Below are 26,894 nucleotides of genomic sequence, written 5' to 3'. Positions count from 1 at the left end.
GCTCGCTGAGTACTAGAGGAACCCTGGGCTCCTCTTAGCAGATGCTCAGGGCAGGGACAGAATCGGTTCCGTGGGGAGCCCCAAAGCTCTTGTTTCTTGCTCCCCGTTTCCCAAACGCACATTTTATCTCTGAACCTAGGTGCCTCTGATTTGTAACCTGGCAAAGGCAGCGCTTGACCCGGTGGATGGGCCAGGTGCTGTGTTTGTGGAATTAGCCGGGATGTGGGCTGGGCTGAGAAGCGCTGTCTGCTGCGAGCCTGGATGGAGGTGCCCTGTTTGAGTGGGGTGGCGCCTCGTGGATGATTGCTGGGTTGGGCAAGAGGAGGGACCCGGACACCCTGTTTTTCTGTTTCATTTCCAAATCCTGGAGTGTCTTTTAGCCAATGGTTGTCTTTTAGCCAACACCTCTATTAACCTCCTGGCCTCTCCTAGTGCTTCAAAGCGCCTTTCTTCTCCAGCTCTTGTAGGGAGATTCTCCCTCGAGAAGCTCCATTCTCCTCTGTCCAGCATCTCCAGGGCACTCAGATGCCCTATCTGAACAACACCCCCACTTCTTATCCCCTTGAACAGCACTTCTTTCTTCCCCCTCTCCTTCTCCAGGAAGCCTTCCTTGAATGACTCTCAGTGGGTTTGCTCAGGCCATCCCTCCCCATCCCCCAGCAATGAAGGCCAGGTCTGGCTGCTTCCTTGTCTTCAGGACGTGACCATCTCTCCCACCAGCCTGGCAGCACCGAGGGCAGGGTTGGGGTGTCCTTCTCTCTTGGGCTCCACACGTGTCGGGCACCTATTCTCCAGGTGTGTCAGAGTAAGTCAGCTGGAGCCGGTGACAGACACAGTCAGGCCAAGAGCATCCTGCTCTCCAAGGCCCAGCCCAGGCACGGGAGGGGATAAAAGTCCCGTGCCGGGGCCTCGGGGCAGGAACTCACACACCTTGACGGTCCTCTGTCTGGAGCTGTCTGACTGTCGGTCTCTGCCATGTCTCCCTCCTCATGCCGGGCCCAGAGGGGCTTCAGCGCTCGCTCAGCCTGTTCTGCTCGCTCTGGGGGCCGTGGCAGGGGCAGCTTCAGCAGCAGGAGCCTCAGTTCCTTCCGGGGGTGCCGAGGAGGCTCTCGTGGGAGGGACTGGGGGTCTGGGGGAAGGCTGGGGGTGCGGTTAGGGGCGGGGAATGGTGGGCCTGGGCTTTCCCTGTGCCCTCCGGGGGGTATCCAGGAAGTGACCATCAACCAGAATCTGCTGACCCCACTGGAGATTGAGATCAACCCCCAGTTCCAGGCCGTGCGGACTCAGGAGACCCGGGAGATCAGAGCCCTCAACAACCAGTTTGCTTCCTTCATTGATAAGGTGAGGGTCCCCTCAGCCTCCCTCAGAGGATGTGCTCTCCGTGACTTGGGAGTGGGGAATTCTGGTCTCCTACTGCTTTTCTAATCACTTCTGCTGCAGGGAAGTCTCTCCTGTGGTCTACCTGGAGTCTCTCTGGTTACACTGAGGCCCTGTTGTTCCCTGGTTGGGGCTCAGAGGCCGAGAACAGCGGCCAGCAGAGGGAAGACCCTTCCCCGTGAGTCCTTCCGACCGTGTTGATGTGCTCAGAGTCTCGTGGAAGGGCCTGAGGCTGCCACTGCCCAGGCTCGGTTGGGGGCCGGGGGAACGTGGGCTGACTTGAGGGTCCTCGAGGCTTTACTTTCCAGAGGCTGTGCCCAAGGAGTCCCCCACGAGCCTCAGGGACCCTCTGCTTGTGCTGCAGGTGCGGTACCTGGAGCAGCAGAACAAGGTCCTGGAGACCAAGTGGCACCTGCTCCAGCAGCAGCAGGTGAGTGACAGCCCCAAAGGCCTGGACTCCTTCTTTGAGGCCTACCTCGCTCAGCTCAGGAAGCAGCTGGAGCAGCTCCAGAGAGAACGAGGGGCCCTGGATGCCGAGCTGAAGTCCTGCCAGGACCAGGAGGAGGAGTATAAGACCAAGTAGGCAAACCGCATGGGGTCTGGGTGGGGTCCAGGAGGGCTGGGGTCTGTCAGCCAGAGGGTCCCACATGCCGAGCTCTTGGAGATGCGTGACTGGGCCCCCTCCACCCCTATTCCCTCTGACTGTGTCTGCCATCAGGGTGCCCACCTGCTGCCAGTAATGAGGCCCCACAGGCCCTGAGGCCCAAGTCTGGAGAGCCCGGGATCCAGCTGCCCCAGCTCGGAGGCCCCTGTTTCCGGTCAGGCCTGGGAGGGGCTATTTTAAACAATGCCTCAGTGGATTTTTTCTCGACAGTTTCCTGTTGAGCAGGCTGTGGGCCAAAGTGACTCAGATGTTCTCTGGTCTCAGGGGTGCAAGGGAATCCATTTAGGGCGACCATCCCCAGGCCACAGCCTGATTCACAGCTGGGCTGCGGATCTGGGCTCCCCACCGAGGTCACCTGGTGGTGCGCAGAAAGCCTGAACTAACAGGAGTCTTGACTTTGGTGACTGAGTAACGGGTAGCTGGGTGGCCTTGGGCAAGTCGTTCACCTCCCCCAGCCTCAGTTTCCACATCCGTAAAACTAGGAAAATGTCACCCGCCCTTTGACCTCCCAGAGCCATTGGGAGGATGGGATATGAGGTGGAGTGGATCCTGGGGGAAGCCCAGGATGGCGCTAGGAGACCTGGGGTTTAGGTCTGTGTGGCCACGTGTCACTCTCAGACTTGGGTAAGTCATATAACTCTCTGTGTGAGCCGCCTGCTTCAGCTGGTGATTAGTAAATGAGAAAAGGTCTGACTGTGCCTTACAAATGTGAGGTAAAGTGGCCTTATGTCGTTAAGGCGACATGGGCTGAAAGAGTGGAGAGGGACGTGGCTGGGACAGACAAACACTGCCTGATAGGAAGGTGGAGGGGTGGGCTGGTTGTGGTCCTGCTTTGGAGCATCTAAAGGCAAAAGCATCCTTTCCAGGGAGTCGTGCGTGGAGGAGGGGCATGTGCTCTGGTCTCAGCGTCTTGGGCACTGTCCCTCTGATTTATTTGGCAGGTACGAGCAGGAGGCCCACAAGCGCGCCACGGTCGAGAATGACTTTGTGGTCCTCAAAAAGGTGAGGGTGGGTCAGCTGCTCCACTCGGATCCTGAGCACTCACGGTGCACAGAGCCCAGTCCTGGGCTGGGGGGGCAAGGGGTGGGAGATCCTAATGCAGGATACGCTATCATGCTTCCTGCAGCGCCCCCGGGGAAATGGGACATCTGCCTAGACATAGGGACCCAGGACAAGATCTGACTGAGGGACCATGTGATGAGCTCTGGGTGTCACTGCAGGAAGAGGGTGGGGAGGGAGTGGAAGAAGCAAAACCGGCTGAAATTAATCAGGGAAGGCTTCCTGAAGGCGGTGTGGGTCAGTGTCAGGCAAAAGAGAGAGCAGGGCAGGGACGGCTGGAGGAGGAAGGAGGGGGTCTCCAGAGATGGCGGTGGGTGGGTGTTGGGCAGTGTGCGAACAGACCACCCAAGCCAGAGTGGGACCCATGGAGAGAAAGTGGGAGATACACGGTTTCTGTCTCCCTGTTCCCAGGATGTGGATGGGGTTTTCCTGAGCAAGATGGAGTTGGAAGGCAAGCTGGAGGCCCAGAGAGAGTACATCTGCTTCTTGAGGCATCTCTACGAGGAAGTGAGGATCTGCCAAGGGCAGGCGGGACAGAGGGAGGGGACAGGGCAGGCGGGCTCCCTGCGGTGACAGTGGGAGTGGCCAGGGGTGAAGCCTTGTTAGGGTGACTTAGATCCTGGTCATTCAGTCATTTGACAAAGAATTACTGAGAATTTACTATGTGATGGCGAGGAATTTCAGAGACACCAGTGAGTAACCAGACAAAAATCACAAACCTTGCTTTCTCAGGAGATGGAGGAAAAAACTGCAGACCTAGTACATGAGCAAATTACACAGGACGTTAGAAGGTGTTAAATGCATGGAAAAAAGGGAGGTCAGAGCAGGTAAAGGAGGATGGGGGCGTAGGGCAGGGGGCACTTTCAAACAGGCTGGTTGAGGGGGCTTCATTTAGGAGACAAAATTTGAGCAAAGGTTTGAAGGAGGCGATGAAGTAAGGAAGTGGACCACAGAGGTGGGCATTGGAGATTCCAGGCTGAGGGAACCGCCTAGCCCGGGTGCGCCTGGTGTCTTTGAGGAGATGCTGGGAGGCTGCTGCGGCTGGAGTGTGACAAGAAGCTGGAGGAGTGATGGGGACCAGCTGATTTTGGGCCTTGCAGGACCCTTTCCTTTAATGTCCAAGCTGCAAGAGTCATTGGAAGCCGCCTTCTACAACCCTCATTTTCAGATGAGGAGACAGCCCCACAGAGGGCGCGGTGTGCGTGCTCAATGCCACCCAGCGCGAAAGAGGGCTGCCTGCTGACGGAGGGTGGGCCAGGAGTCAGGCATCCTGCTCACCTGCCTGGGGCTCTCAGGGGGCAGGGAGCCGGGGGGCAGGTGGACACTGAGCCAGTCTTCTTCGCAGGAGCTGGGCCAGCTCCAGACCCAGGACAGCGACATGTCTGTGGTGCTGTCCATGGACAACAACCGCTGCCTGGACTTCAGTGATGTCATTGCTGAGATCCGTGCCCGGTACGAGGAGATCGCCCGGACCAGCAAAGCGGAGGCTGAAGCGCTGTACCAGACCAAGGTGCCGGGGCCAGAGGGCAGCAGCACCAGGCTGGAAGAGGCTAGATCTCCATGCCCACGTGCCAGGGTGGTCGTCCACCTCGGTCCCATCCGGGCAGTACTGAGAAGCTCCCTGGAGCTCCAAGGCTGGGTGGGCATGACTCTCTCCCTTCTCCAGGAGGGAGGCACCGCAGGGAAGCCGTGGAGACGAGCCCGGACTCCTGCAGGCACGGCCCCCCATGTCCTGGTCTCAGCGTTTCACCCACTTTCCAGATGAGGATGTCAGGAGGCAAAGAACTGGGGACATGGTCTTGGGGTCAAATGGTCCTCTCAACCAATGGTGTCACCTCTGTCCTCCCTCAGTACCAGGAGCTTCAGGCATCTGCCCAGCGTCATGGGGACAGCATGAAGGAAACCAAAGTCCAGGTCGCTCAGCTGCAAAGGGAGATTCAGAGGCTGCAGAGTCAGGTTGAAAACCTCAAGAAGCAGGTAACGGTCCCAGAGCCCCCATACCCTCTCTCTTGCTGCCGTTGTGCTGTGGTCACCGCCAGGTTTGTGTGAAACCTCGATAACTGGCTGGTGCTGTGGGTAATTTGGGGTGGAGAGAACCTCATGCCCCATTTAAGAGGAATTCAGCCTTTCTCCTGTGAATTCTGGCTGCATGGCTCTGCTCTGAACAACTCCAGGGGGCGCTGCTCACCCTGCCTTCTACTCTCAGATGTACATCTTGCTTGCAGAGAGGGCTAATTCATCTCTTTTCTCATCTCTTCTTTTGACTCTCACTCCTCAAGCGCAGCGGGGACTCTAGGCCATACGTTGAATTTCCTGGGTCCCTGCTGGGGAGGGTGAGAGCCGGGACCCCGGGGATCAGGTGGCATGGGCAGCAGAGGAGGGGCTGAGCCCTTCTTGGGCAGATGCTTTGCACAGATGGGAGGTGATCTGCTAGTGCCTGGCGTGGGAAGGGGCAGGGAGGGGTGGAGGAGCGGATGGCACTGGGGGCAGGTGGTTTCCTGCTCCTCCTGGAGACCTCACTTCTACATGGGAAGGATTACGAATTCCTAAGTTTTCGAGTGTCTCTGCACTCACTTTCCCCAAACCCAAACAATCATTTTGGGATCAACAGAGGGTTGAGAGCTGAGACCAGAGTCGGGCCATTTCATCAAGCACTTCGGCCTGACTCCAGAGTCACACGTGGTCCGTCTGCTCCCACGCTGGGCTCTCCTGCGGAAGTTCTGGGAGCGCAGAGCACTCAAAGCTCAGATCAGCCTCCGAGCATCCTTGCTGCTCTCCTTGGGAGTGTGACGCAGGGCCTGAGACGAAGGTGACTGGGCCCTTTAACTCAATTTGCTGCCATGGTGTTTCGCCCATACATCTGGAAACTTGCTTTGGGATTCCTGGATGTGTGTTAAGATGCAGATTCCTGGGTCTCCTGCCAGGCCAAAGGAATCAGGGTCTCTAAGGGTGGGACCCAGAAACCTGCTTTCAAACTGAGTTCCCCCAGGTGACTACGAGCACGTGGATTCCCACAGCCCAGCGGCTGGCACTTAGGAGTGTCACTACGGCCCTGCGTCTGGGAACCACAGTCCTCCCGCAGAGCAAGGTGCCTTTCCTGTGAGAATCCCTCTTGGGGATACAGCCCCCTGTCACTCCTCCCGTTCATGCACAAGCGTGATGGATGGGGCTCCCCTGTGCCTGGACCCGGGCAGAGCCCTGCGGGCCACAGTAGAGGCGGTGAACTGGACATCAGTGGTCCTGGGAGAAGGTCCCAGCTGTGCCGCTCACCACCTTCCTGAGCCTCAGTGTCTCTCTCTGTAGAATGGAGGTGGTGTCCCCATCCACAGGGCTTGTACGGGGATAGAATAATGAGAGCCTTTAGGGACTGCCTTGTCTGAACCAAATGTGAGGGTGCATCAACTGGCTGGTCCGTTAGACAGAGATATTGTCCTTTGGTTTCTATGGGATGGAGAGGTAAGTACAGAGAGCATATTTTCCAAACCAAAAATTGAGGCACCTGGTTTGATATACTCTGACCGCAGCACAAAGTATTTGAAATGGGCTGTTCTAAAAAAATCAAGGACAGGGCTGGCCCCCAAGAGGAGATTTGCAGATAATGACCCCTACAGGACAGGAAGAGCTTTAAGTGCCCCGGGGAGAGAGAAGGACCTCAGGTCAGGTGCTAAGGGTCAGGGCGGGAAGAAATAGGGGCAGATCACTGAGGATGAGGCAAAGGAGGCAGATTGGTTTCCCCTGCTGCCGTGACAAAGCACCACAGAGCTGCTGGCTTGAAACAACAGAAATTCTTTCAGTTCTGGAGGTGAGAAGTCTGAAATCAGGTGTCGGTGGGCCACGCTCCCTCTGAAGGAGCTAGGGGGCCATCCTTCCTCGCCTCTTCCTAGCCTCTGGTGGCTCCGGGAACTCCTCGTCTTGTCGCTGCCTCACTCCAATCTCTGCCTCCATCTTCACGTGGCGTCATCTCTCTGTGGCTATCTCTGTGTCCTCTCATCTTTTTCTAGGGACACCAATCATCGGATTTAGGGCTCACTCTAAATTCAATATGATATCATCTTGAGATCCTTAATGACATCTGTAAAGACACTATTTCCAAATAGGATCATGTTCTGAAGTTCTAGGTGAACATGACATTTTTGGGGACACCATTCAACCCACTATGGGAGTTAAGGAAGCAGGAGAGGCAATACTTTCCCTTAGAATGAGAGGAGCCGGGCATGGCCATGGATAATTTGGAGCTCACGAGATTATGGTCCACGCCAGCCTTGAAGTTATATCCACAGTGGGTCCTTTGGGAAGCTGCTTTGGGCTTACAGCCACTTTCTCTCTCATTTCTACACCCCTTCCAGAATGCCAACCTGCAGGCTGCCATTGCCGATGCCGAGCATCGCGGGGAGCTGGCCGTCAAGGATGCTCAGACCAAGCTGGAGGAGCTGGAGGCCGCTCTGAGGATGGCCAAGCAGGACATGGCGCGGCTGCTGCGTGACTACCAGGAGCTGATGAGCACGAAGCTGGCCCTGGATGTGGAGATCGCCACCTACCGCAGGCTGCTGGAGGGCGAGGAGTGTCGGTGAGGACCCCGGAGCATGCAACCGAGGTTGAGGTGGGAGAGGAGGATGGAAGCCGACACAGCGCTCTCCTTGCTGAGGGGGATTCTGAGAGGTTTCCTGACACTCCGAGCCTCTAAGGGAAACCCATTCTGCTGGGAGGGGTTTTAAACTGAGGACTGTGGATTTTATGTGCTGAGAGGGTAGGTGGGCTTCTCCAAGAGCCTTAAAAGCAGCTGGGGACACATTCTTTGCAGCCTTTCTTAGCGTTTCCTCCTCTTGTCCTCTCTCCCAGGATGTCTGGGGAATGCACCAGCCAGATCACTATCTGTGAGTATCAGGGGACCTTGGGAGAGGGGTCCCCATGGGGAGCCGAGGACCCTGCCGTGACCCTGGTGCATTTCTTGGCAGCCGTGGGAGGAGGCAGTGCTGTCGTGTCTGGAGGAGCAGGTGGTGGCCTGGTGGGCACCTGTGGACTCGGAGGCGGGAAAGGCAGTTTTGGGTCCAGCTGCTCCAGTGTCGTGACCGGAGGCTCCAACGTTATCCTGAGCTCTGGGCAGGGCCCTGTCTTGGGCTCCGGCTCTGTGTCCGGCACCAGCTCCAGCTCCAGCTGTCACACCATCCTGAAGAAGACTGTTGAGTCAAGTCTGAAGACGTCCGTCACATACTGAGTGACCAGGCAGACACTTGCCACCCCCGCCTTCCTGAGCCCTTTCAGCCCTGCTCCCACCCCAACATCCCCATCCCCGCATAGCCAGCTCTCTGTCCACCGCCCACAGCCCAAGCTGGCCCACAGGGAGCTCTGCAGAAGTCAATAAAGTCATGCTTGCTTGCTCTTCTGAACACTCACCCAGCCTGGCTTTGCTCTGCAGACTGATTTGTGTCTCATTTGTCTGCCGCCCGCCCCAGCCGAGATGCGCGATGCCCCATCCTCCAGGCAGCCAGCCTCACCCTCTCTCCACAGCCTTCAGGCTGAGCTGGGAAAACTCCTGGCTGGGCTTGGCCAGACTGTATCTCCACCCCAAGTAGTGTCCTTTAGAGAGGAGGGGAGAGGCCTGGAGCCTGCTGACCAGAGCCTGGAGGCTGGAACCGGGGGCCGCTGCCCTTGTCCTCTCCACCCTCCTCTGGGCCTCCATTTCTTTAGCTCCCCTGTGAAATGAACAGCACCCAGTTCTCCCTGGGATGGATATTCCTTCCTCTCTCTCCCCCTCCCACAACCCCTCCCTCCCACAAACTTCATTGGGTGCAAACCGCACTCGAGGCACTGTACTGGGACTGGGGCTGCGCTGGCGAGCAGTATGAAACCCACCCTGCCATCTTAATGGGTCCAGTCTCTCCCACCCCTTCTGCTTCTGGTGTCTCCGGCATGACCCTCCCTCCCACGAGAGCCAGCTCTTCCTTCTTGGAGTCCTCGGCCTCCGGGGCCAGCCACCGGCCTCCTGTGGCTAATTCAGTCACTGTGGGGTGGGAAATGGGGATTTGTGGTGAGGTCCTTTTGGGGTAAGGATGAGTCCTTACCCCATCCTCCATGCCCTCTCTCTTCTTCCAATCCCCTCCCAGTGATGCCCTGGCTCCAGCTCCATCCAGGGTGGCAAGCTGGGTCCTGTCACCTCACCCCGACCTCTCGTCTCTGAGCTTTAACCTGGCCCTTCTCGTGGACAGGGGTACCCGGGCAGGTTAGCACTTCAGCACCGATGCTGAGCAGTAGCCTTACATTTGTGTTCAAAGGGCATTTAGAGGAGATGCTGAAGGGCAGGGACGAAGGTTCCCCGTGGCAATGTGCAGCTTCTCGGCCACTCTGTCCGGCAATTCAGCTCTGCCCCCAGCCTTGCACACCTCCCTCAGGGTAACAAGAGCTGAGCAGCTGCCCAGCCTGCTCTCCCAGAAGGCGGTTTGTGGAATGTCTGTGGTTGTTTGGGTACGTCCTCTGGGCAGCTCCCTCCTCATCCCAGTCAGCTCATGAGGGACTCCCTCCAGCCTCCAGTGTGCTCCCTGGGATGCCCTTCACCTCCTCCATCACCGCTGACGTTCTAGTATCTCTCGGAGCTTGTTCCCTGGCCAACTGCCCGTAATAGGCTCTATTCCTAATGGGGACAGCCCCTTCACCCCTGCGCCTCCTTCTTCCCGTCTGCACCAGATCTTCCTGCTGGAGCCCTGCCCTAATTCCCCATGTCTGAAGGCACCAGACCCTTCCTGTCCCGGCACAGCCATGCTGCACCTGTTGCTGTCCTGGGCTGGCTTCTGTCTGGCTCTGGTCTGGGACCCCGCTTCTCTATTAGCCTGGGACCTCTGGGCAGGTTCTTCTCCTGTGCCCAGAACGGGAATCAGCAGTTCGGCCTGTGCTGGGGGGCTCTGATGGGACTTGGGACCAGAGCTGTGCCCCATCCTCCTGATCCTTGGCGCTCATCCCATCACTGGGCCTGTCTGAACGTGAGGCTGGAAACGTGTTCTCCTTCCCTCTTCTGCAGGAAGCCAGGAGTGTGGGCGTCAGGCCGGGTGCTGGAGGGTGAGCAGGGTCCCCCGCCGCCCCCCAGCAGCCATCTCAGCTCCTGCGCTGCTTCTCCCTCTGCCCCTGGGCCAACTCCAGACTCCACGGCCTGGGCTGCAGGAGGTCATACCAGCCCCGTGTTTTAGGGGGAGGTCAGCTCGTCCCTCAGATCCATGGATCTCTCCGTCAAAAGTACCCAAGGAGGGTTTTCAGTCCTCTGTGAGGAGACACGAGTGGGTGAGCACCTTGCCCTGGGGCCAGAATTCCTGGGCTTGAATCCCAGCCCTGCCATTTGCTAGTGGCATGACTTTGACCAAGTTACTTGACCTCTCTGTGCTTCAGTTTCCTCATCTGTGGAAAGACCTTAATAACAATGCCTACCTCACAGGGCTGTGGGGGGATGGTACCACTCAGGATCCCAGAAGGAAACAAATTCACCCAAGATAGTTCAACTAAATGGACTTTAATGATGGGATTACTTACAGGGGTGGGTGTGGCTGAGGAAACAGACGCAGGATGGAGAGGCGAGAGACTGGCAGCCCTGGGAAGCCATTCCCACCCCCAGAGCCAGGGGGCCCAGCTCTGGTTTGTCCAAGGCCGAGGGGTTTTCTGGGATGTGGCACTTTCAGTGCTAAACTGGAACAGTCCTGGAAAAATCGAGATGGGGTGGTCATCCTGTGTAGAGCTGCAGAGACAGGAGGACGACACAGACTACAAGATGATAGAGTTGTGGGAACCATGGCAGTGGGGAGTCACCTGGGAGAAGGTGTAATCACAGAGGAATGCAGCCACTGCTGAAGCAGGGACAGAGCGGGAAGAAATTCCCCTCACCCCTCCCTGCTTCCTGCGGGTGTCTCCCCTAGGCAGCCAGAGAGCAAGAGAGCAGCCTCCTGGGGTCGAGGAGGTTGGTGCATGGATCTGGGGTGGGAAGGAGGTAAACACAGCACACCCAGAGTGGAGAATAAAGACCTTATTGCATGGGACGTGTCTGCCGTACAGCAAGTGCTCCGTAGATGCGGACTGTGATAACCACGACTGTTCGCTTAGAAAGCCCCACCCCTGGACACAGCCTCCTGTTTTCTTCGCCCCTGTGTCTTTCCTACTGCTCAGCAGCAGCCACGCCCATGGTGAGGGCTCAGTCGATGCCATCAGCTGTCTGGCCTCTGAGACATTCCATCCCCTCTGCTCTGTGTCCTGCGCAGGGAGGGACCACGGAGGCCCTCAGACTGAGCAGGGGAGGGGAGAGGAAACTGCTCCTCCTCGCTGGGCTGCAGGAAGAAGTTCTGAGCTTGGGTGTCCTGTGTGAAAGCAGAGTGGAGAGTCAGGGCCAGAGGAGGCCCAGCGGCTCCCCCGCTCCGTCTGGGCTGGGACTGGGGCGCTGTCCTGCCTGGGGAGGGGGCAGGCTGTCTCCAAGCGGTAAAGTGAGGGCAGGCCTGGGCTGCCTGCAGGTCTGTCACCCGCTCCCAGCGCAAGCCTGGCACGGGGCGCCATGTAAGTACGCGTGGATGTCAGTCTCCAAGGACAGGCGGAACGTGTTAGCAGCTGACTCTAATCCCACCACCCAGCCGGGCCACGCACCTGACTCAGAGGGCTGACATCACTCGGGCCCACTCTCGACCAACTGTCTCCATCTCCCACGCCCCTGTGGGGAGAGAGAAGGGAGGCTGAGATAGTGATCACAGCCTTAGGGATAAGAGACAAAGGTCACTGGGAAGTGACAGGTGTCTCACAGTCCTGAGATTGTGGCCAGCGCTTCGGTCTCCGAAAAGGACTTCCCTGGAGGGCCCTGCTTATAGGCGGAGATAAGGAGGCCCAGAGAGGTTGAGAGTTGCTCGAGGACACACAGCTCAGTGGGGATTCATCTCCCAGCTGGCTCCCCCAAATGCCTGGTACCCAGCTCCAGGCAGGGAGGACAAGCCCCTCTTGGGTACTAAGGCACTAGTTCTCTGAGTGTCCCTCACCCCCACTCCCCATGGGAGCCAGGTTCAACTTCTTCATGCAGCCAGGAGCCACTTACAGCCTCCCCGTGGCCTTGGGAGAGAATCTCGCAGCCTCCTCTGGGCCTGCCTTCCTTGGGCTGTGGAAGAGGTCCCATATTCTCTCCTTGTGGGGCCCTGGGGACAGAAGCCAATGGCAGCTGTGTGAGGAGCTCAGCAAGTGCTGTCCCCGGTCTGTCCCTCAGGCAAGTCTCCTCTCGGGGCTCTTTTCTTGCGGGAAGCTGAAGTGGGTGAAGAGAGACAATTAAGGTCACCTCCTCGACCCTCCCTTGCTCCTCGCTTGACGGCTCCAAGTCTTCCCTTGGGCTGTAGCCTGAGATGAGTGGGCACGAGGGGACCATATGAAGTGATATGAGGACCCTCGGCCCCTTCTGAATCAAGCATTGGGCTCCTCTTGGACTCAGAGGATGGGAATGTTGGGGATCCATTGGCCTCTTGGGCTCTTAACATACACACACGTCTTGGATCCGCACCTGTGTCCAGCCAGGACAGAATGTCCTGCACCACCTCCAGCTGGGCCCTTCTGGGGAGGCTCTGCTGTGGGGCGGAGGTTTGGGGGCGTAAGATGATGGTTGAAGCCCCCCCCATTGCTCTTTAGCCCCCAGAAGAGTGTGATGGCTCCCCTCCCCTCCCAGGCCTCTCTCTGTCCTCGTCCAGTGCTCAGGCCCCATGGTTGGGCAGGGACCCTCTTTCTGTCCTTGTAACCACTGTGCCATGCACAGGGTCTCCACCCAGCAGACAATCTGCCAGTGTGTGACAGAACAGCAGCCGGCTCTGCCCCCACTCTGTCACCTGTGTCCCCCACCCTGGACCTGTTAGGAGGGGATGAGGCCGTGGACTGGGAGAGTGGGACTGGAGCAGGCCTGGGCACTCTCTCCACAGGCCATTGCCCAATGCTCCCTCCGTCACCACCTTCACAGCCTGGGCCCTGGGGCCTTGGCTTACGACAGGGGCCTGGGACAAACTCCACAGAACAGAGCCCCATTGATGGCGGCCACCAGGGCTGGGTGAGAGGAGAGCAAGCCACCCCCTGGGTGGTGGGGGAGGCCGTGGGAGACTGTGTCATCTTGTTCCAAGTCAGGAGAGCCCCGGGCAAGAAGGTGGCATCCTGCCCCAGACAGTCCCGGCTCAGCCCCAGCTCTGGAGCACAGGTGATAACTGGGAGCAGCCCCTCCCTCCCACTGGGGGAGAGGGGACTTCCCTGGGCCCCTCCCTCTCCTCCTGGGGCGATGGGGCAGGAGTGTTTGTGGAGCCCAGGAGCCAGCACAGTTGGGAAAAGATAAAAAGCCCATCGCTGGGCCAGCAGCTCACTGTGCTCCCTCCAGCTCTCTCAGCCTGCACTGTGGCCCCTCTGACAGCCATGAAGTCCTCTGTGTCTCAGCAGATGTACTCCACCAAAGGGGGCTTTAGCTCCAACTCTGCCAGTGGAGGCGGCGGGTCCCGGGCCCACACCAGCTTCAGCTCGGTGACAGTGTCCCGGAGCAGTGGCAGTGGTGGAGGCGCTCGCTGTGGCCCCAGCATGGCCGGCTTTGGCAGCCGGAGCCTCCATAACTTGGGGGGCAGCAAGAGCATCTCGGTCAGCGTGGCTGGAGGGGCCTCGTCAGGGCGGGCCCTGGGAGGCTTTGGCTTTGGCAGCAGGGCCTATTCAGGCCTGGGGGCTGGTAGGCAGATGTTCGGGCCCGCCTGTCCTCCTGGTGGCATTCAGGAGGTCACTGTCAACCAGAGCCTGCTGACCCCCCTCAACGTGGAGATAGACCCTGAGATCCAGCGGGTGCGAACCCAGGAGCGGGAGCAGATCAAGACCCTCAACAACAAGTTTGCCTCCTTCATTGACAAGGTGGGCCGAGGTGGAAGGAGGTAGGGAGGGGCCGTTGGACTAGAAGCAGGAGCCTGAGGGAGGGTGGGCTGGGCGGAGGCTGTCATAGCCTGTGTGCACCGGGGGCCAGAGAGGGGGTTGATGGAATGGCTTTTGGAGCTCTCCTGGCCTGAGCCTGGGACACCCAGATGTGGATGGCTGGAGACAGTCTTCTGGATCTTTCCTGTAATTGCTTGGGTGAATCTTGAGTCTACTCACGAGGCCTATTGGCCAAGCCCTGCCGACGGCTGTTGCAGCCTTTGCCCCATCATCAGATTAAACAGCAGCCTTATTGCACAATTAAATAGTGGACGGTCCTCAGCGCTCCTCCTTGCCAGGTGGCCCTATTGCCTCTCGTCATTTTACAGCTGGGGAAACTGGCTCAAATGTCAAACGAGTTACTCAAGGACCCCATCTCTCCGCTGTTCTCAGTCTTGGGGGAGGCCTAAGGACAAAGATGTGATGGGGACACAATGAGGAGGGGTCCTAGGGGAAGTCCCCTTTTTGCTTCTCCAGTTCTTCCTCGCTGTTTCAGCCAACAGGCTCAGTTTGGGGTGGACAAGGAGGAGAGTGGTCACCAGGTTCCCACAACCTGGGGCTTGGATTTGCTCTCTCCCCGAGTGGGGCGTTCTGACTCCTTCCCTGCCTCCAGGCTGGCCGGGGGCTCCCGTGCTGTTCTCTGGCATTCCCAGGTCCGTTTTGCTGCAGTGTCCCCCTCTGGCCGGAGACCCCAGGCAGTGTGGCCATGACGGGAAAAATCCCAGTGGATGACCAGACGTTGGTTCAGCCATCTGTAGCTTCCCAAAGGACATTCACATCCTCTGTCTCATGTGATATCCACAGTGTCCCAGAAGGAATTAGAATAGATGACATTGTGCCCATTTTTAAGAAGAAAAAAATCGAGGTTTAGACATGTCAAGAGATTTGCCCAGGATCCTACAGGTCCTTGGAGGCAGAGGTGGGCTTGGGGCCCCGGGTTTGTGGGCCCCCTGGTCCTTGGCACTAAGAAATATCCTCATTGCTCGTGGCAGGTGCACCTGCTGTGTGGTGCCCTGGGCCATGGCACTGTGGGCCTGGGCTGCTGTGGGGGTGGGACCTGGAGAAACCGGCAGAGGGTGAAGCAAGCCATTCCACCTACTCTCTCACCTTCCCCCCTAGTGACTTTTGGTTCTTCTGTGGGACTGTTCCAGAGGTCAAACAAGCAAAAACCCCGCTCAGGCTCTCAGAATCGCAGCCTGGCTGCTGGGGCCTGAGAAGGTGTCTGTGTCTGGCGTCTCAGAACCCTGGCTGGGCAGAGAGCCCCCTGGGGGGCCTGTTAAACCCACACCCTGGACCCCTTCTGAGTCTATAGACATAGGCCTGGGCACCCATATTAAAATTTAAAAAAAAAAGTCAAATTTACAGAAAAGTTGCAAGAATAGTACAACATATTCGTATATACTCTTTCACCCAGATTCACCAGTTTTTAACATTTTGACACATCTGCTTTCTTTCTCTTTCTCTCTTTCTTCTATTATTTTTTCTTCTCCCCAAAGCACCCCAGTACATAGTTGTACATTCTAGTTGTAGGTCCTTCTGGTTGTGCTATGCGGGATGCCACCCCAGCATGGCCTGACGAGCGGTGCCTTGTCCGTGCCCAGGATCCCAACCGGCGAAAACCTGGGCCGCTGAAGCAGAGTGCATGAACTTAACCACTCGGCCACCGGGCCGGCCCTGTGCACCTGCATTGTTAACCGTTGGCTTTGTTGTAGGATTAGGGTTCAGAAACCTAGATCCACTCCAATTTCCCAGGACGAGTGAGAAAGGGAGACTCTTTAGAGTCCTTGTCACCAGATTGGATTGTTTCCAGCGAGGATTGTCCCCTCAGGAACTCCTCCCCTCTGCCAGGGATAAGCCTGCAGTGCCACTGTGACGTCCAGGCTGGGGACAGATGGTGACGATGGGCCCTGTCCTTGGTCTCTCCTGGGTCCGGGGAATGGCTCCAACCCACTCTTCTTGCTCTGGCTCAGGTGCGGTTCCTGGAGCAGCAGAATAAGGTGCTGGAGACCAAGTGGGCACTGCTGCAGGAGCAGGGCCAGAGCTCCGGTGTCACCAGGAACAACCTGGAACCCCTCTTTGAGAACTACCTGGGCAGCCTGCGGAGGCAGCTGGACACCCTGCAGAGCGAGCGGGGGAGGCTGGACTCGGAGCTGAGGAACGTGCAGGATCAGGTCGAGGACTTCAAGAACAAGTGAGGAGGGCTGACATGCTGGGGCCACGTCTGGAGGGCACGGGGCGGTGTGGGAAACCTCCCAGGAGAGGGCTACCCCCTTGTCCTGGGACCCCCCTGGGGGAGCGCACAGACAGAGCTGTTTCCTGGGTGCTCAGGGTCTAGACACACTGCCTCCTGGAGAATTGTCTCACTGTTTGTGCAGTGTTGCTCGTAGTTTAAAAGCTCTTTATCATAAGGTGGGGAGAATAGCGTGAGAACCTTGATGCTCTCGTTACCCAGCTTTACTGTCAGCTCATAGCCAGTCTGGTTTCATCACTTCCCCTCCTCGCTCATCGTCTTGAGGCAAATTCCAGCCATCATGTCATTTCACTCGCAAATATTCTACTGGATATATTCACGTAGTTCATTTACAAGACTTGACTTGGTAAAACATAAACACAATGCCATAATCATACCCAAAACTTTTAAAACAGTAATTCCACAGTATCGTCAAATATCCGGTCGGTTTTGAGTTGCCTATCGTCCCATAAATTTAAAAAATACTGTTTGTTTGAATCAAGATCCAAAGGGTTCACATGTTACAATTGGTTGATATGTATATTTATCACTTTAAGGTATAATTTCCTCAACTTTTCCAATAACTTGACCCTGGCAATTTCTAAACCTTAAATTGTCAGCAAAAGCAGTTGGAGAGGGTTCGGTGTTCCAGGCAACATCTTGTTGAAAATGAGTGCAGAGGTTAACCGCTGTTGACACATCTTCACCTGCTCCTGTAAAGCCTCCTATGGGCTCTGGTCCAAAGAGACGGCTGCTCTCGATTGCTGTATTATTGCATAAATTCTGGGCCTATTTCCTCCAAAGGGGGTGGGAAGGAATATTTAGAGACTGTACCGCAAGTTTCTTCACTAGTTGGCTGCGTTACAGAACTGCTCCCCAAAGGCGTTCTCGGCCAATATGGGACCCATCAGGGCTTCCTTAAAGCCGAGAGAGTCCAATGCCGTATAAGGCAGAACTTGGCTGAGCCCTGGCCTGAGTTTTCCCTGTGTGACAGGTACGAGGATGAAATCAACAAGCGCACCGCCGCGGAGAACGAGTTCGTGGTGCTCAAGAAGGTGAGCAGGGTGGCAGAGAATGGGGTCAGTTGTCTTTTGGCTGCCAGGGTGCTGCGCTGACTCAGAGAGGGGTGCTGAGCCACTGCCCTGCTCTCTTCCTCCCCTGCAGGATGTGGATGCCTCGTACATGGGCCGAATGGATCTGCACGGCAAAGTGGGCACCCTGAGTGAGGAGCTCGACTTCCTGAATCATCTCTATGACCTGGTGAGATGGCCAATGGACAGGGATAATCGCAGACAGCATTGGGGATTCCCCTGGAGGTCTGCCCTGAATTCACCAGTGCAGTTTAGTTGATAGAAGCTAGAACCTGGACCTTTAATTAATACCAGCTTCTATGTATTAAGTGCTTAACGATGGCCCAGGCCCTGGGCTAAGCTTTTTACGTAACTCTCTCAACAACTCTATAATATAGAGTATTACTATTGTCTCCATTTTATTGTCAGGGGCACTGTGGCTCAGTGTAACTTGCCCGTGGTCACACAGCTAGTCAGAGGCAGTGCTGGCGCTAAAACCTGGTTCTTGGACTTCCAAGTCTGCTCTTGCTTCTGTGTTGTACCATTTCCCTTCTTGCCCAGTGTGTACTGGAGCAAGGGATGGAGGAGCAGAGATGGGCAGAGGGGGGGACTGAGGTTGCAGGTTGGAGCTGGAGGTCGGGGGGTGGCTAGTGGGTAGGTCACAGGATCGAGGAGGGGGTCCCAGGAAATAAGGGGGCTTTGAAAACGAGGGTGAGAGGGTTGAACTTAACATGAGCGGATCATAGAATCACAGGCTCTTAGACTCGGTGGGGACCTCAAGGCCAGCCTTCCCCTGGTAAAAGAGCCCTTCCTCGAATATCTCTGATGGGGGTTCACGTAGCCTCTGCTTGAATACTTCTAGAGGCAGGGAGCTCACTGCTTATTAGGGCAGGCATTTCTATCTTTGAACAACTTTATTAGAAGGCTGCCTTGCATCTTCTTCCCATGACTTCTGCTCTCGACTGGCCCTGGTCTGCTCTTCTGCCCTCTGGGCTGCATGCATCCAACTATCTTGCATGTGACATATGTCTTTCACATGACAACCCTTTAGGGGTCAGGATGATTGGGGCTGAAATCTACGGCATGTGAGGAAGTTCAGGAAACAAGGTTCTTGGTCCAGAACTCAGGAAACCGACAGGTGGGGAGGGGGGTTACTGACCCAGACTTCCATTCTTGCAGCCTAATGTTGCACTCGTTTATGGGTTATTTTTAGAAGCCACTTCACAATGTTTGCACCTTAAAACCCCCGGGATTTTTTCACATGTATGCTTTTAAGTGAGACACGCATCCACTCTCCTGCAACCTCCTGTATTTGGGCACTTGAATTTTTGAAACCACATGCAGGAGTTAATGATTCCCTTTTTTCCTATGAAATGTTTTGTGGTTTCATCCCATCATTTTAGGTCATCGTGGGCCCTTTGAAACTTGATTCTCCTGTCCATGTATTGGAGATGCTCAACTGGATAATTGGAAAGATCATTGATGCCTCAGCTTTGGGTCATCTGCAGACCTGATAAACTTTCAGTTTAGTTATTTGATAACATTTCAGTGTAACTCCTTGATAAGCGTGTTAAGGCCGGTGGGACAAGGGCAGAGTCCTCATCCAAGAACTACGTCTTCAATGTGCCGTCTCACCAGGCTGACCTCACTCCACTCATCAGTAATTTGTGGTTCAAGTGGCTCAGCCACTTTATAATCCAACTAACCATACCATCGTCTGGTCCTCATTTTTCTGTCTCATTTTCAAGAATGCTGTGAAAGTCTTGCTCAAAAACATCCATGGCAGTCCTTTAGCAGTCAGGTAATACAGCCACGGAAGGAAATGAAATCCATTCGGTTTGACTTTTCCTCAGGGAAATCTTGCTGACTTCATGCCTCTCACACACATTTTATAATTTGTTCTGGAGATTCACAGGAGATTGACATTACGTTTAACTTGGAGAAGTCTAAATCTCATCTCTTTAAAAATGAGGACATTTGCGGGCTGGCTCAGTGGCATAGTGGTTAAGTTCACACCCTCTGCTTTGGTGGTCTGAGGTTTGCAGGTTTGGATCCCAGGTGCGGGCCTATGCACTGCTCATCAAACCATGCTGTGGCAGCGTCCCACATACAAAATAGAGGAATATTGGCACAGATATTAGCTCAGGGTCAATCTTCCTCACACAAAAAAAGAAAAAAATGAGGACATTTGCTATGTCTGGGGTTCTGGAACCTCTTCTCCTTCCGTTTCTCAAGAATCACCAGGGGTGTTTATCTCCTTGGCACTTCCCATGGCCTCCAAGGATATGTTCCTCTGGGTTGGACCTGTAAGGTCCCCAGCAAGGTCAACGCCTCTCATACTCTCTGTGTCTGTCTTGGTTTTGATGACTGTTCTCCTTGGTGGAAAAGAGGCAAATGACATAGCAGTCAGGTTGTTGGCGTTGCCTGGGTCTTCTCTAGGGTTAGCCGACTGCTGCCTTCTTCTCCTCGCCTGCAGCTTATCTGACAGCCCCTGTCCACTGGCCTCAGCGTTTCCCTGGCTCAGCCGCGGCTGTGTTGCTCTCCCTCTAACGTCTCTGCCTGCCCCGTCAGGATGGAGCCTGCTGGCGTGTGTTCTTTGCCATCACGCTGATTTCCTAGATGTCCCCCAGTTTCTTCTTTACTGGGATCCTTGATGGTCATTCACTGTTTGGGGGATCCTCATTCTTCTCTCTGAGGTTCTTTTCTCTTTTAGGCCGGGTCAAGGGTGCCTCCCCACTTGTCTCAGAGTGGGTGGGAATTGGCTTTCCTACCGTCTCAGGCACATGTCTGTCATACCCAGCATTCCTTTCCTTTGCTCCTCCTTCTTCTTTTCACACATACTACCAAGGACCTTCCGCACGGCAACAGAAGGACAAGTCCCTGCCTTTGGGCACCTGCAGTCTCGTGCTGGGGCACCACGTGGTGAGAGCCACGTTGGGACAGGGACAAGGAGCATGGAGCAGGCTTCCTGGGAGGGCTCAGGGAGCTTCAGAGGAGATGGCATTTGCATTGGATTTCCAAGGAAGGGTGGGACTTCTAGAGCAGGAGCAGGAAGGGCCCACGCAGTGATGGAGGAGTCAGAGCACGGCGAGTTTGGGAGTTTGGGGAGTGGCCGGTGGGCTGGGCATCCGTGTGTGGGAGAATTAGATGAGGAGGGGGACAGGAAATGCAAGTTGGGACCCAGCCAGGATCACCTCCTGTCACAGTTCCTCCTAGCCTATCTCCGAGCCTTGTTGGGGGTGAGAAGGAAGCTGGAGCAGCCGTTCCTGTTTGCATGTCGGCTGTGATGGCCAATACAGCACCCAATAATGGACCTCACAGTCTGGTTTTGGTTGAGCCAGATCTCAAGGAAATCTGGAGGGCCGACCGCCAATCCCTGGCATCTTACAGGGCAGGAAGGCAGCCTCGTGGCCTCCCTCTGGCCTGGAGGGCGGCGGGGGGGGGGGGGGTCCCTGTGGGATCCAGCCCCTGCTCCAGTGACATCACTAGTGTCTCTGGTGCCCCCATGCCCACAGGCTCTCCTCTCTCTCGTCCCCTCAGGATCCTGGAGTCTAAGGAGACACTTGCCTTTTAATTCACAGAGCACTTCCCTCTCCACTTGCATTTGCTCCATTTCTTTGGAAATCCTGACCTTTTAATTTTCTTGTTCTAGCAAGATCACCCTTATCCATTCTTAGTGGTATCTGGTAGATAGTTTTAAAAATTCCAACTTGAGGGGGCCGGCCCCGTGGCTGAGTGGTTAAGTTTGTGTGCTCCGCTTCAGCGGCCCAGGGTTTTGCCAGTTCAGATCCCGGGCACGGACCTGGCACCACTTATCAAGCCAGGCTGAGGCAGCGGCCCACATAGCACAACCAGAGGCACTCACAACTAGAATACACAACTACGTACTAGGGGGGCTTTGGGGAGAAGAAGAAGGGGAAAAAAAAAAAAAAGATTGGCAACAGATGTTAGCTCAGATGCCAAACTTAAAGAAAAAAAAATTCCAAGTTGATTTTCCTCAGAACCGCGCTCTGGCACGGGACTGTGGAGGGACCCCGAGCCAGCGAGGCTGAGTGGGTGATGCTGTAAGAAGGTGCTGGCAGTGTTGTCCTGGTGGGGAAGGAGATAATGCACGGTGTGACAAAATGATGTCATCTGTAGCAAACACGCCTCCCAGGCATCTTGACTCACCTTCAGAAAACTCTGGGCAAATAACGCATCTTACTGATCACCTGCCATGGGCCACGTATGGCTCTGGGTGCTCCCATCCACCGCATCAGGAGGGTATCATCACGGCCATTTTACAGAGGAGGGGACTGACACAGCGTGAGGCTTAGGGACCACCTGTCCCACAGCTAGTGAGTGTCAGGCTGGGTCTTGAACTTAGCTTTGTCTGTCTCTAAAAGGCGTGTCCTTTCACTAAACCTCAGTGTTTCAGTGGTGGGATTTCTGTCCCTATCCCGCAGCCCATTCCACTTTCTAACAGACAATCTAATTGAATAACCTAGATCTATGTCAGCACAGACATCAGCTTGGCTTAGGGGCTCCTCTCTATTTATTTCTGTCCATCTCTAAGTTAGCCTGTGTTGTCTCAGGTTCTGGTGTCAGACTCCCCAGGTCTGAGACTTCTTAGTTTGTGATTTTGGGGCCAGTTACTCTTTGTGCTATTGGAAAAGGGCATGTGATGAGCTAGTTCCTGTCAAGCGGCTGACACAGCGCCTGCCCACAGCAAAGGCTCAGTGAATGAGGGTTGTCGTCATTACTCCCATCTCTTTCTACGATAATCCCATTGGCCACAGTGAGGGCCAACGTGTGAGAAAAGCTGGAGGCAAGACCAGAATACGCTGGCAGGTGTTGACTTTTAGGGGGTGACTCTCTCCCCTTTGGGAGCCTCTGAGGAGCACTGAAAGTGAGTGACTTGATCACTCAAAGATGGAGTAACGACAACAACCCTCGCTCACCGAGCCTTCCCTGTGGTCAGCTTGCTTCTGGGGTGGAGCCTGGAGAAGAGCACAGGCCTCCTCCTGCCGCCTGGGGACCCTGTCCTTCATGCCTCGGCTGCCTCCGAGGGGCCTGGGGCAGGGGCGCCGGTGGCAGCTACTTCTGTTTCTGCAGGAGCTGAGCCAAGTGCAGACCCACGTGTCTGACACCAACGTCATCCTCTCCATGGACAACAACCGCAGCCTGGACCTGGACAGCATCATCTCCGAGGTCAAGGCCCAGTACGAGCTGATCGCCCAGAGGAGCAGGGCTGAGGCTGAGGCCTGGTACCAGACCAAGGTGAGAAGAGTGGCCGACTCAGGTACGTGGGCTGGCACTGGACACAGACCTTCCACCATTGTGAGAGGCCTGTGGCTGGACACACCTAGTCTACACAGGGTCCTTCAGCTATGAGAGTGGACCCAGGACCAGTTGTCACCCACCTGGGCCTGGAACCATCTGACAGCTCACTGCCACTTCTTTGGCCTCCAGTACGAGGAGCTGCAGGTGACCGCTGGGAAGCATGGGGACAACCTACGGGACACCAAAAATGAAATTTCTGAGCTCACCCGCACTGTCCAGAGGCTGCAGAGTGAGGTGGATGCAGCCAAGAAGCAGGTAAGCCTCTGGCTGGGGGGCCTGAGGGCCAGGCCTGGGTGTTGGCAGAGGTGGGGGGCCTTCTCCACGTCACAGCAACTGCTGAGACCTACTCTTCTCCTCATGGTTGGGACACACTCAGATGCTGGACCATCGAGATCAACATGCTCCTTTTACAGGAGAGGAAAATGAGGCCCAGAGAAGGGAAGGGACTTGTCCAAGGTCACACAGCACATTAGTGGTAGAGCAGGTGGGGCGACCTCCTCTGAGGAGATTGGTCCCATCTCCGGGAGGTCAGAGAAAAAGGCTGAGAGTTCAACGGTCCAGATCACGGCTGCTGACTCCATCTAGGGCAGGGCTAAAAAGCGAAGGCTCTTCTCCAGATCAGATGGAAGCATTTGGTTAATGGTGAGGCTGTATTATGTATTTTATCTCTTTTGAGGCCCTGGGCTGAGCTGTAGCAGGAAGGACTAAGATTAGACTCAGTAAGAACTTTCCCAGTGATGCTACATGATTTAGCTTGTATGACAGCATCTCCTCTCTCAGATGAATATTTCTGCTTTCTTTCCTTCCTAGTTGGTTGGGGTCACGGGGTGGGGCTGGGGTTGGTGGTACTTGACTTGAGGACAGAGAGATGGAGCCGATGACCCTGGAGAGTGTTCCCAACCCCTCTTGTCCTCTGGGCAGTGCCAGCAGCTGCAGACTGCCATCGTGGAAGCGGAGCAGCGTGGGGATCTGGCATTAAAGGATGCTCAGAAGAAGCTTGGGGACCTGGACGTGGCCCTGCACCAGTCCAAGGAGGACCTGGCCCGGCTGCTGCGCGACTACCAGGCCCTCATGAACGTCAAGCTGGCCCTGGACGTGGAGATCGCCACCTACCGCAAGCTGCTGGAGAGCGAGGAGAGCAGGTATTCAGAGAGCTCTCCAGGCCTGCCCTGTGGGAGAGCCCATGTGGTCGGCTCTGGTGCTGAGGCCACGGGGGTGAGAGAGGAGCCGGGGAGCTGGGCTCCTAACTCATCACCCGAGAGAGACTCTCCCACTTGTGTTCACTGTCTCTGCTGCGTATCTCCTTGGTTGACACGATCACTGGTAATCGTTACTGTGGTTGGCAGCCCAGTAGGAGCGAGGGTTCCTCTTCCAACACCACAATCCACCACCAGAGGAAGCTTTGGAAGAAATTTGTCATCTCTGTTTCTAGAAGGTGTAGAGAGAGTCACCTTAGCCAGGAGCTAGGCAGCTCTGCTTTGGCATGGGCTCTGTTTCCCTTCCCATTGGAGCAGGGGTGCTGTCCATGGCCCTCGTGGGAAGGGAGGAGAGGGCAGGGGGAGGTGCGCGGCTCAGCCTGCCGCAGCTCTGCTTTCTCTGCGGCACTGGCTTTAGGACCTGCTGGAAGGGCCACCAGGCCCAGTATGGCCACATACATGTACTTCTCACGTCTCCTGGTCTTGTCACCTGGGCCCTGGTCCTCGAGAGTTGGCCCACTGAGTCGATCCATCACAAAGGCAGAGAGGCAGGGAGAGGGTTTTCTCTTGGGTTCCTGGGACTGCTGACGCTTCTGGCCTTTTTGTTTCCCCAGGATGTCTGGAGAGTGTCCCAGTGCAGTCAGCATCTGTGAGTACTTTGCGGCCCCGCACTGGGCCCTGCCCTGTCCTCTGTGCAGTCCACTCCATCTGTCCTTGGCCTAAAGCACACATTCCCTCCACTTGAGCCCCTGGAGGCAGGTTCAGGGGGGTCCCAGAGAATGAGCTTCCTGCCCTGGCTCCTCTCTCCGTTTCTCATGGCTCGTTTCCTTCCCTCACTGATTTCTGGAGTTCCTGGCCTCTCCCAGCGTGGCTGTCCTGCCTGACCTTGCCCTTTGCCTTGCAGCCATGACTGGCAGTTCCAACACAGTGTGTGGAGGCGGCGTGGCCGGCTTTGGCGGTGGCATCTCCCTGGGTGGGAGTGGGGGGGCCAGCAAGGGAGGCTTCAGCACCAAAGTGGGCTACAGCACCGTCAAGGGAGTGCCTGTCTCTGGGGGCACCTCCATCCTGCGGAAGACCACCACGGTCAAGACGTCCAGCCGGAGGTATTAGCTGCGAGCCTTGCCAGATGGGCTCCTGAAATCCTCTCCCCACCCTCCTCATCCACCCTTCTTTCCCTGCCATCCCCCACCTGCCACCTGCCTCCTTAGGAGCGGGAACAGCCCCAGGACCACAGATGCGGTATGTTTGCATGGCACACTCTCTTGTGACATGTGATCTGCGTTTTGGGAAGGGCTCAGATCTACCCAGGTTTTCTCCTTGGTTCTGCAATGGGATGGGAGGGGAGGTTAAGGTTACCAGCTTGAGTGATGCATTTGGGTGAGTTGAGAGTGACCTTTTACCCCTGAGAGGAGGCTGGATTTCTCAGGCCATCGAGGCCTCCCTCACTTCCTCTGCTCTGAGCTCAGGGCAGGCTGAGGGAGGAGGGCGGAAGTCATGCACGGTCTCCAAAGGCCCTTCAACCTCCCCAGTCTCCCACCAGACCCACCCCTCCCTGAATCTACCCACACCCCCTCCCCCGTCTCTGCTTGTGATGTGTCTGTCTCAATAAATGGCAACTGCCGCTAGCTGTCTGTGGCTCTGGTCTGTCCTGCTTGGGGAGCTGGAATTGTCCATCGATTAACCCCCTGATGGCTGAGGCAGCAACAATCACATGCTCACTGTGCCCCCATCACCGTGCTGCAAGCACGTCAGCTCAGCACCATTGGGCAGGTGACTTAATCTCTCTGAGCCCCGGTTCCCTCTTTTGTAAAAGCAGGGATGTGAGGAGAACATGTGTAAAGCATCTGACTTATGACGGCCTTGACAAGAATCAGTTCCCTTTGCTTCCCTTTCCCCTGGCTTCTGGTTTCCCAACTCATCACCTGGGAGTCAGATGATTTTTCTCTCAGCCCTCATATCCAGTCACCAATAAAAATTCACATTTTTCCAACAACAGCAGAATACTCATTTTTCTCAAGTGCATACGGAACATTTTCTAGGATAGATCATATGTTAGGCCACAAGACCAGTCTTAGCAAATTCAAGAAGACTAGAATCATACCAAGAGTCTCCTCTGACTGCAATAATATGAAACTAGAAATTAACAACAGGAGGGAAACTGGAAAATTCATGAAGACATGGAAATTAAACAGCATTCTGATGGACAACCAATGGATCAACAAGGATATTCAAAGGGAAATAAAAAAGCATCTTGAGACAAATGAAAATGGAAAAATAACACACCACAACTTATGGGCTGCTGACAAAGCAGTTCTAAGAGAGAAGTTTATAGCTATAAATGTATACATCAAGAAAATAAGGTCTCAAATAAATGAGCTAACTTTATGCCTCAAGGAACTAGAAAAGGAAGAATAAACTAGGCCCAAATTTAGCAGAAGGAAGGAAATAATAAAGATTAGAGCAGCAATAAATGAAATAGAGAACAAGAAGACAATAGAAAAGATTAACAAAATGAAGAGTTGGTTCTTTGAAAAGATAAACAAAATTGACAAACTTTTAGCTAGACTAACCAAGGAAAAAAGGTAGGGGACTCAAGTTAACAAGATTATAAATAAAAGAGGAGATATTACAACTGATACCACAGAAATACAAGATATCACAACAGGGCTACTGTGAACAACTATATGCCAACAAAACGGACAACATACAAGAAACGAATAAGAGCCTAGAAACATACAACCTACCAAGACTGAATCAGGAAGAAACAGAAAATCTGAACGGATCAATTACTAGTAAGGAGATTGAATCAGTCATAAAAAAAATCTTCCAGGCTGGCTCGGTGGCATAGTGGTTAAGTTCATGCACTCTGCTTTGATGGTCTGGGGTTTGTGGGTTCGGATCCCGGGTGCTGACCTACACACCCCTCCTCAAGCCATGCTGTGACAGCATCTCACATACAAAATAGAGGATGACTAGCACAGATGTTAGCTCAGGGCCAATCTTCCTCATCAAAAAGAAAAAACAAATCTCTCAATGAAGAAAAGCCCAGGACC

At 55.3% G+C, this 26,894-nt stretch overlaps 2 protein-coding genes across 2 annotated transcripts; both read left to right on the top strand.

The window, feature by feature from the left end:
- Positions 1–478: 478 nt before the first annotated feature.
- KRT78 (keratin 78) lies at positions 479–8,493 on the top strand. Its single transcript, XM_044755531.2, has 9 exons — positions 479–1,341; positions 1,742–1,956; positions 2,983–3,043; positions 3,512–3,607; positions 4,446–4,610; positions 4,952–5,077; positions 7,447–7,667; positions 7,940–7,974; positions 8,056–8,493. The coding sequence occupies exons 1-9, from the start codon at positions 976–978 to the stop codon at positions 8,313–8,315; spliced, it is 1,545 nt and encodes a 514-aa protein (XP_044611466.1). The 5' UTR covers positions 479–975; the 3' UTR covers positions 8,316–8,493.
- Positions 8,494–13,343: 4,850 nt separating this feature from the next.
- On the top strand, positions 13,344–25,466 carry KRT79 (keratin 79). The gene is made up of 9 exons (XM_014847471.3): positions 13,344–13,966; positions 15,994–16,214; positions 17,248–17,308; positions 17,418–17,513; positions 22,418–22,582; positions 22,775–22,900; positions 23,567–23,787; positions 24,456–24,490; positions 24,746–25,466. The coding sequence occupies exons 1-9, from the start codon at positions 13,490–13,492 to the stop codon at positions 24,949–24,951; spliced, it is 1,608 nt and encodes a 535-aa protein (XP_014702957.1). The 5' UTR covers positions 13,344–13,489; the 3' UTR covers positions 24,952–25,466.
- The last annotated feature ends 1,428 nt before the right edge of the window (positions 25,467–26,894 follow it).

Source organism: Equus asinus, chromosome 22 (genome assembly GCF_041296235.1).
Source record: "Equus asinus isolate D_3611 breed Donkey chromosome 22, EquAss-T2T_v2, whole genome shotgun sequence".
NCBI lineage: Eukaryota > Metazoa > Chordata > Mammalia > Perissodactyla > Equidae > Equus > Equus asinus.
Note: the sequence above shows the minus strand (reverse complement) of the source record. Positions and strands in the feature narration are given on the sequence as shown.

Excerpts from the sequence above, each read along its gene's own strand:
- KRT78 (XM_044755531.2), top strand. The coding sequence starts at position 976 with ATGTCTCCCTCCTCATGCCGGGCCCAGAGGGGCTTCAGCGCTCGCTCA. Across the intron at positions 1,957-2,982 it reads GAGGAGGAGTATAAGACCAA|GTACGAGCAGGAGGCCCACA; the intron begins GTAGGCAAACCG and ends TTTATTTGGCAG. Across the intron at positions 3,044-3,511 it reads ACTTTGTGGTCCTCAAAAAG|GATGTGGATGGGGTTTTCCT; the intron begins GTGAGGGTGGGT and ends CCCTGTTCCCAG.
- KRT79 (XM_014847471.3), top strand. The coding sequence starts at position 13,490 with ATGAAGTCCTCTGTGTCTCAGCAGATGTACTCCACCAAAGGGGGCTTT. Across the intron at positions 13,967-15,993 it reads TTGCCTCCTTCATTGACAAG|GTGCGGTTCCTGGAGCAGCA; the intron begins GTGGGCCGAGGT and ends GCTCTGGCTCAG. Across the intron at positions 22,901-23,566 it reads TGGATGCAGCCAAGAAGCAG|TGCCAGCAGCTGCAGACTGC; the intron begins GTAAGCCTCTGG and ends TCCTCTGGGCAG.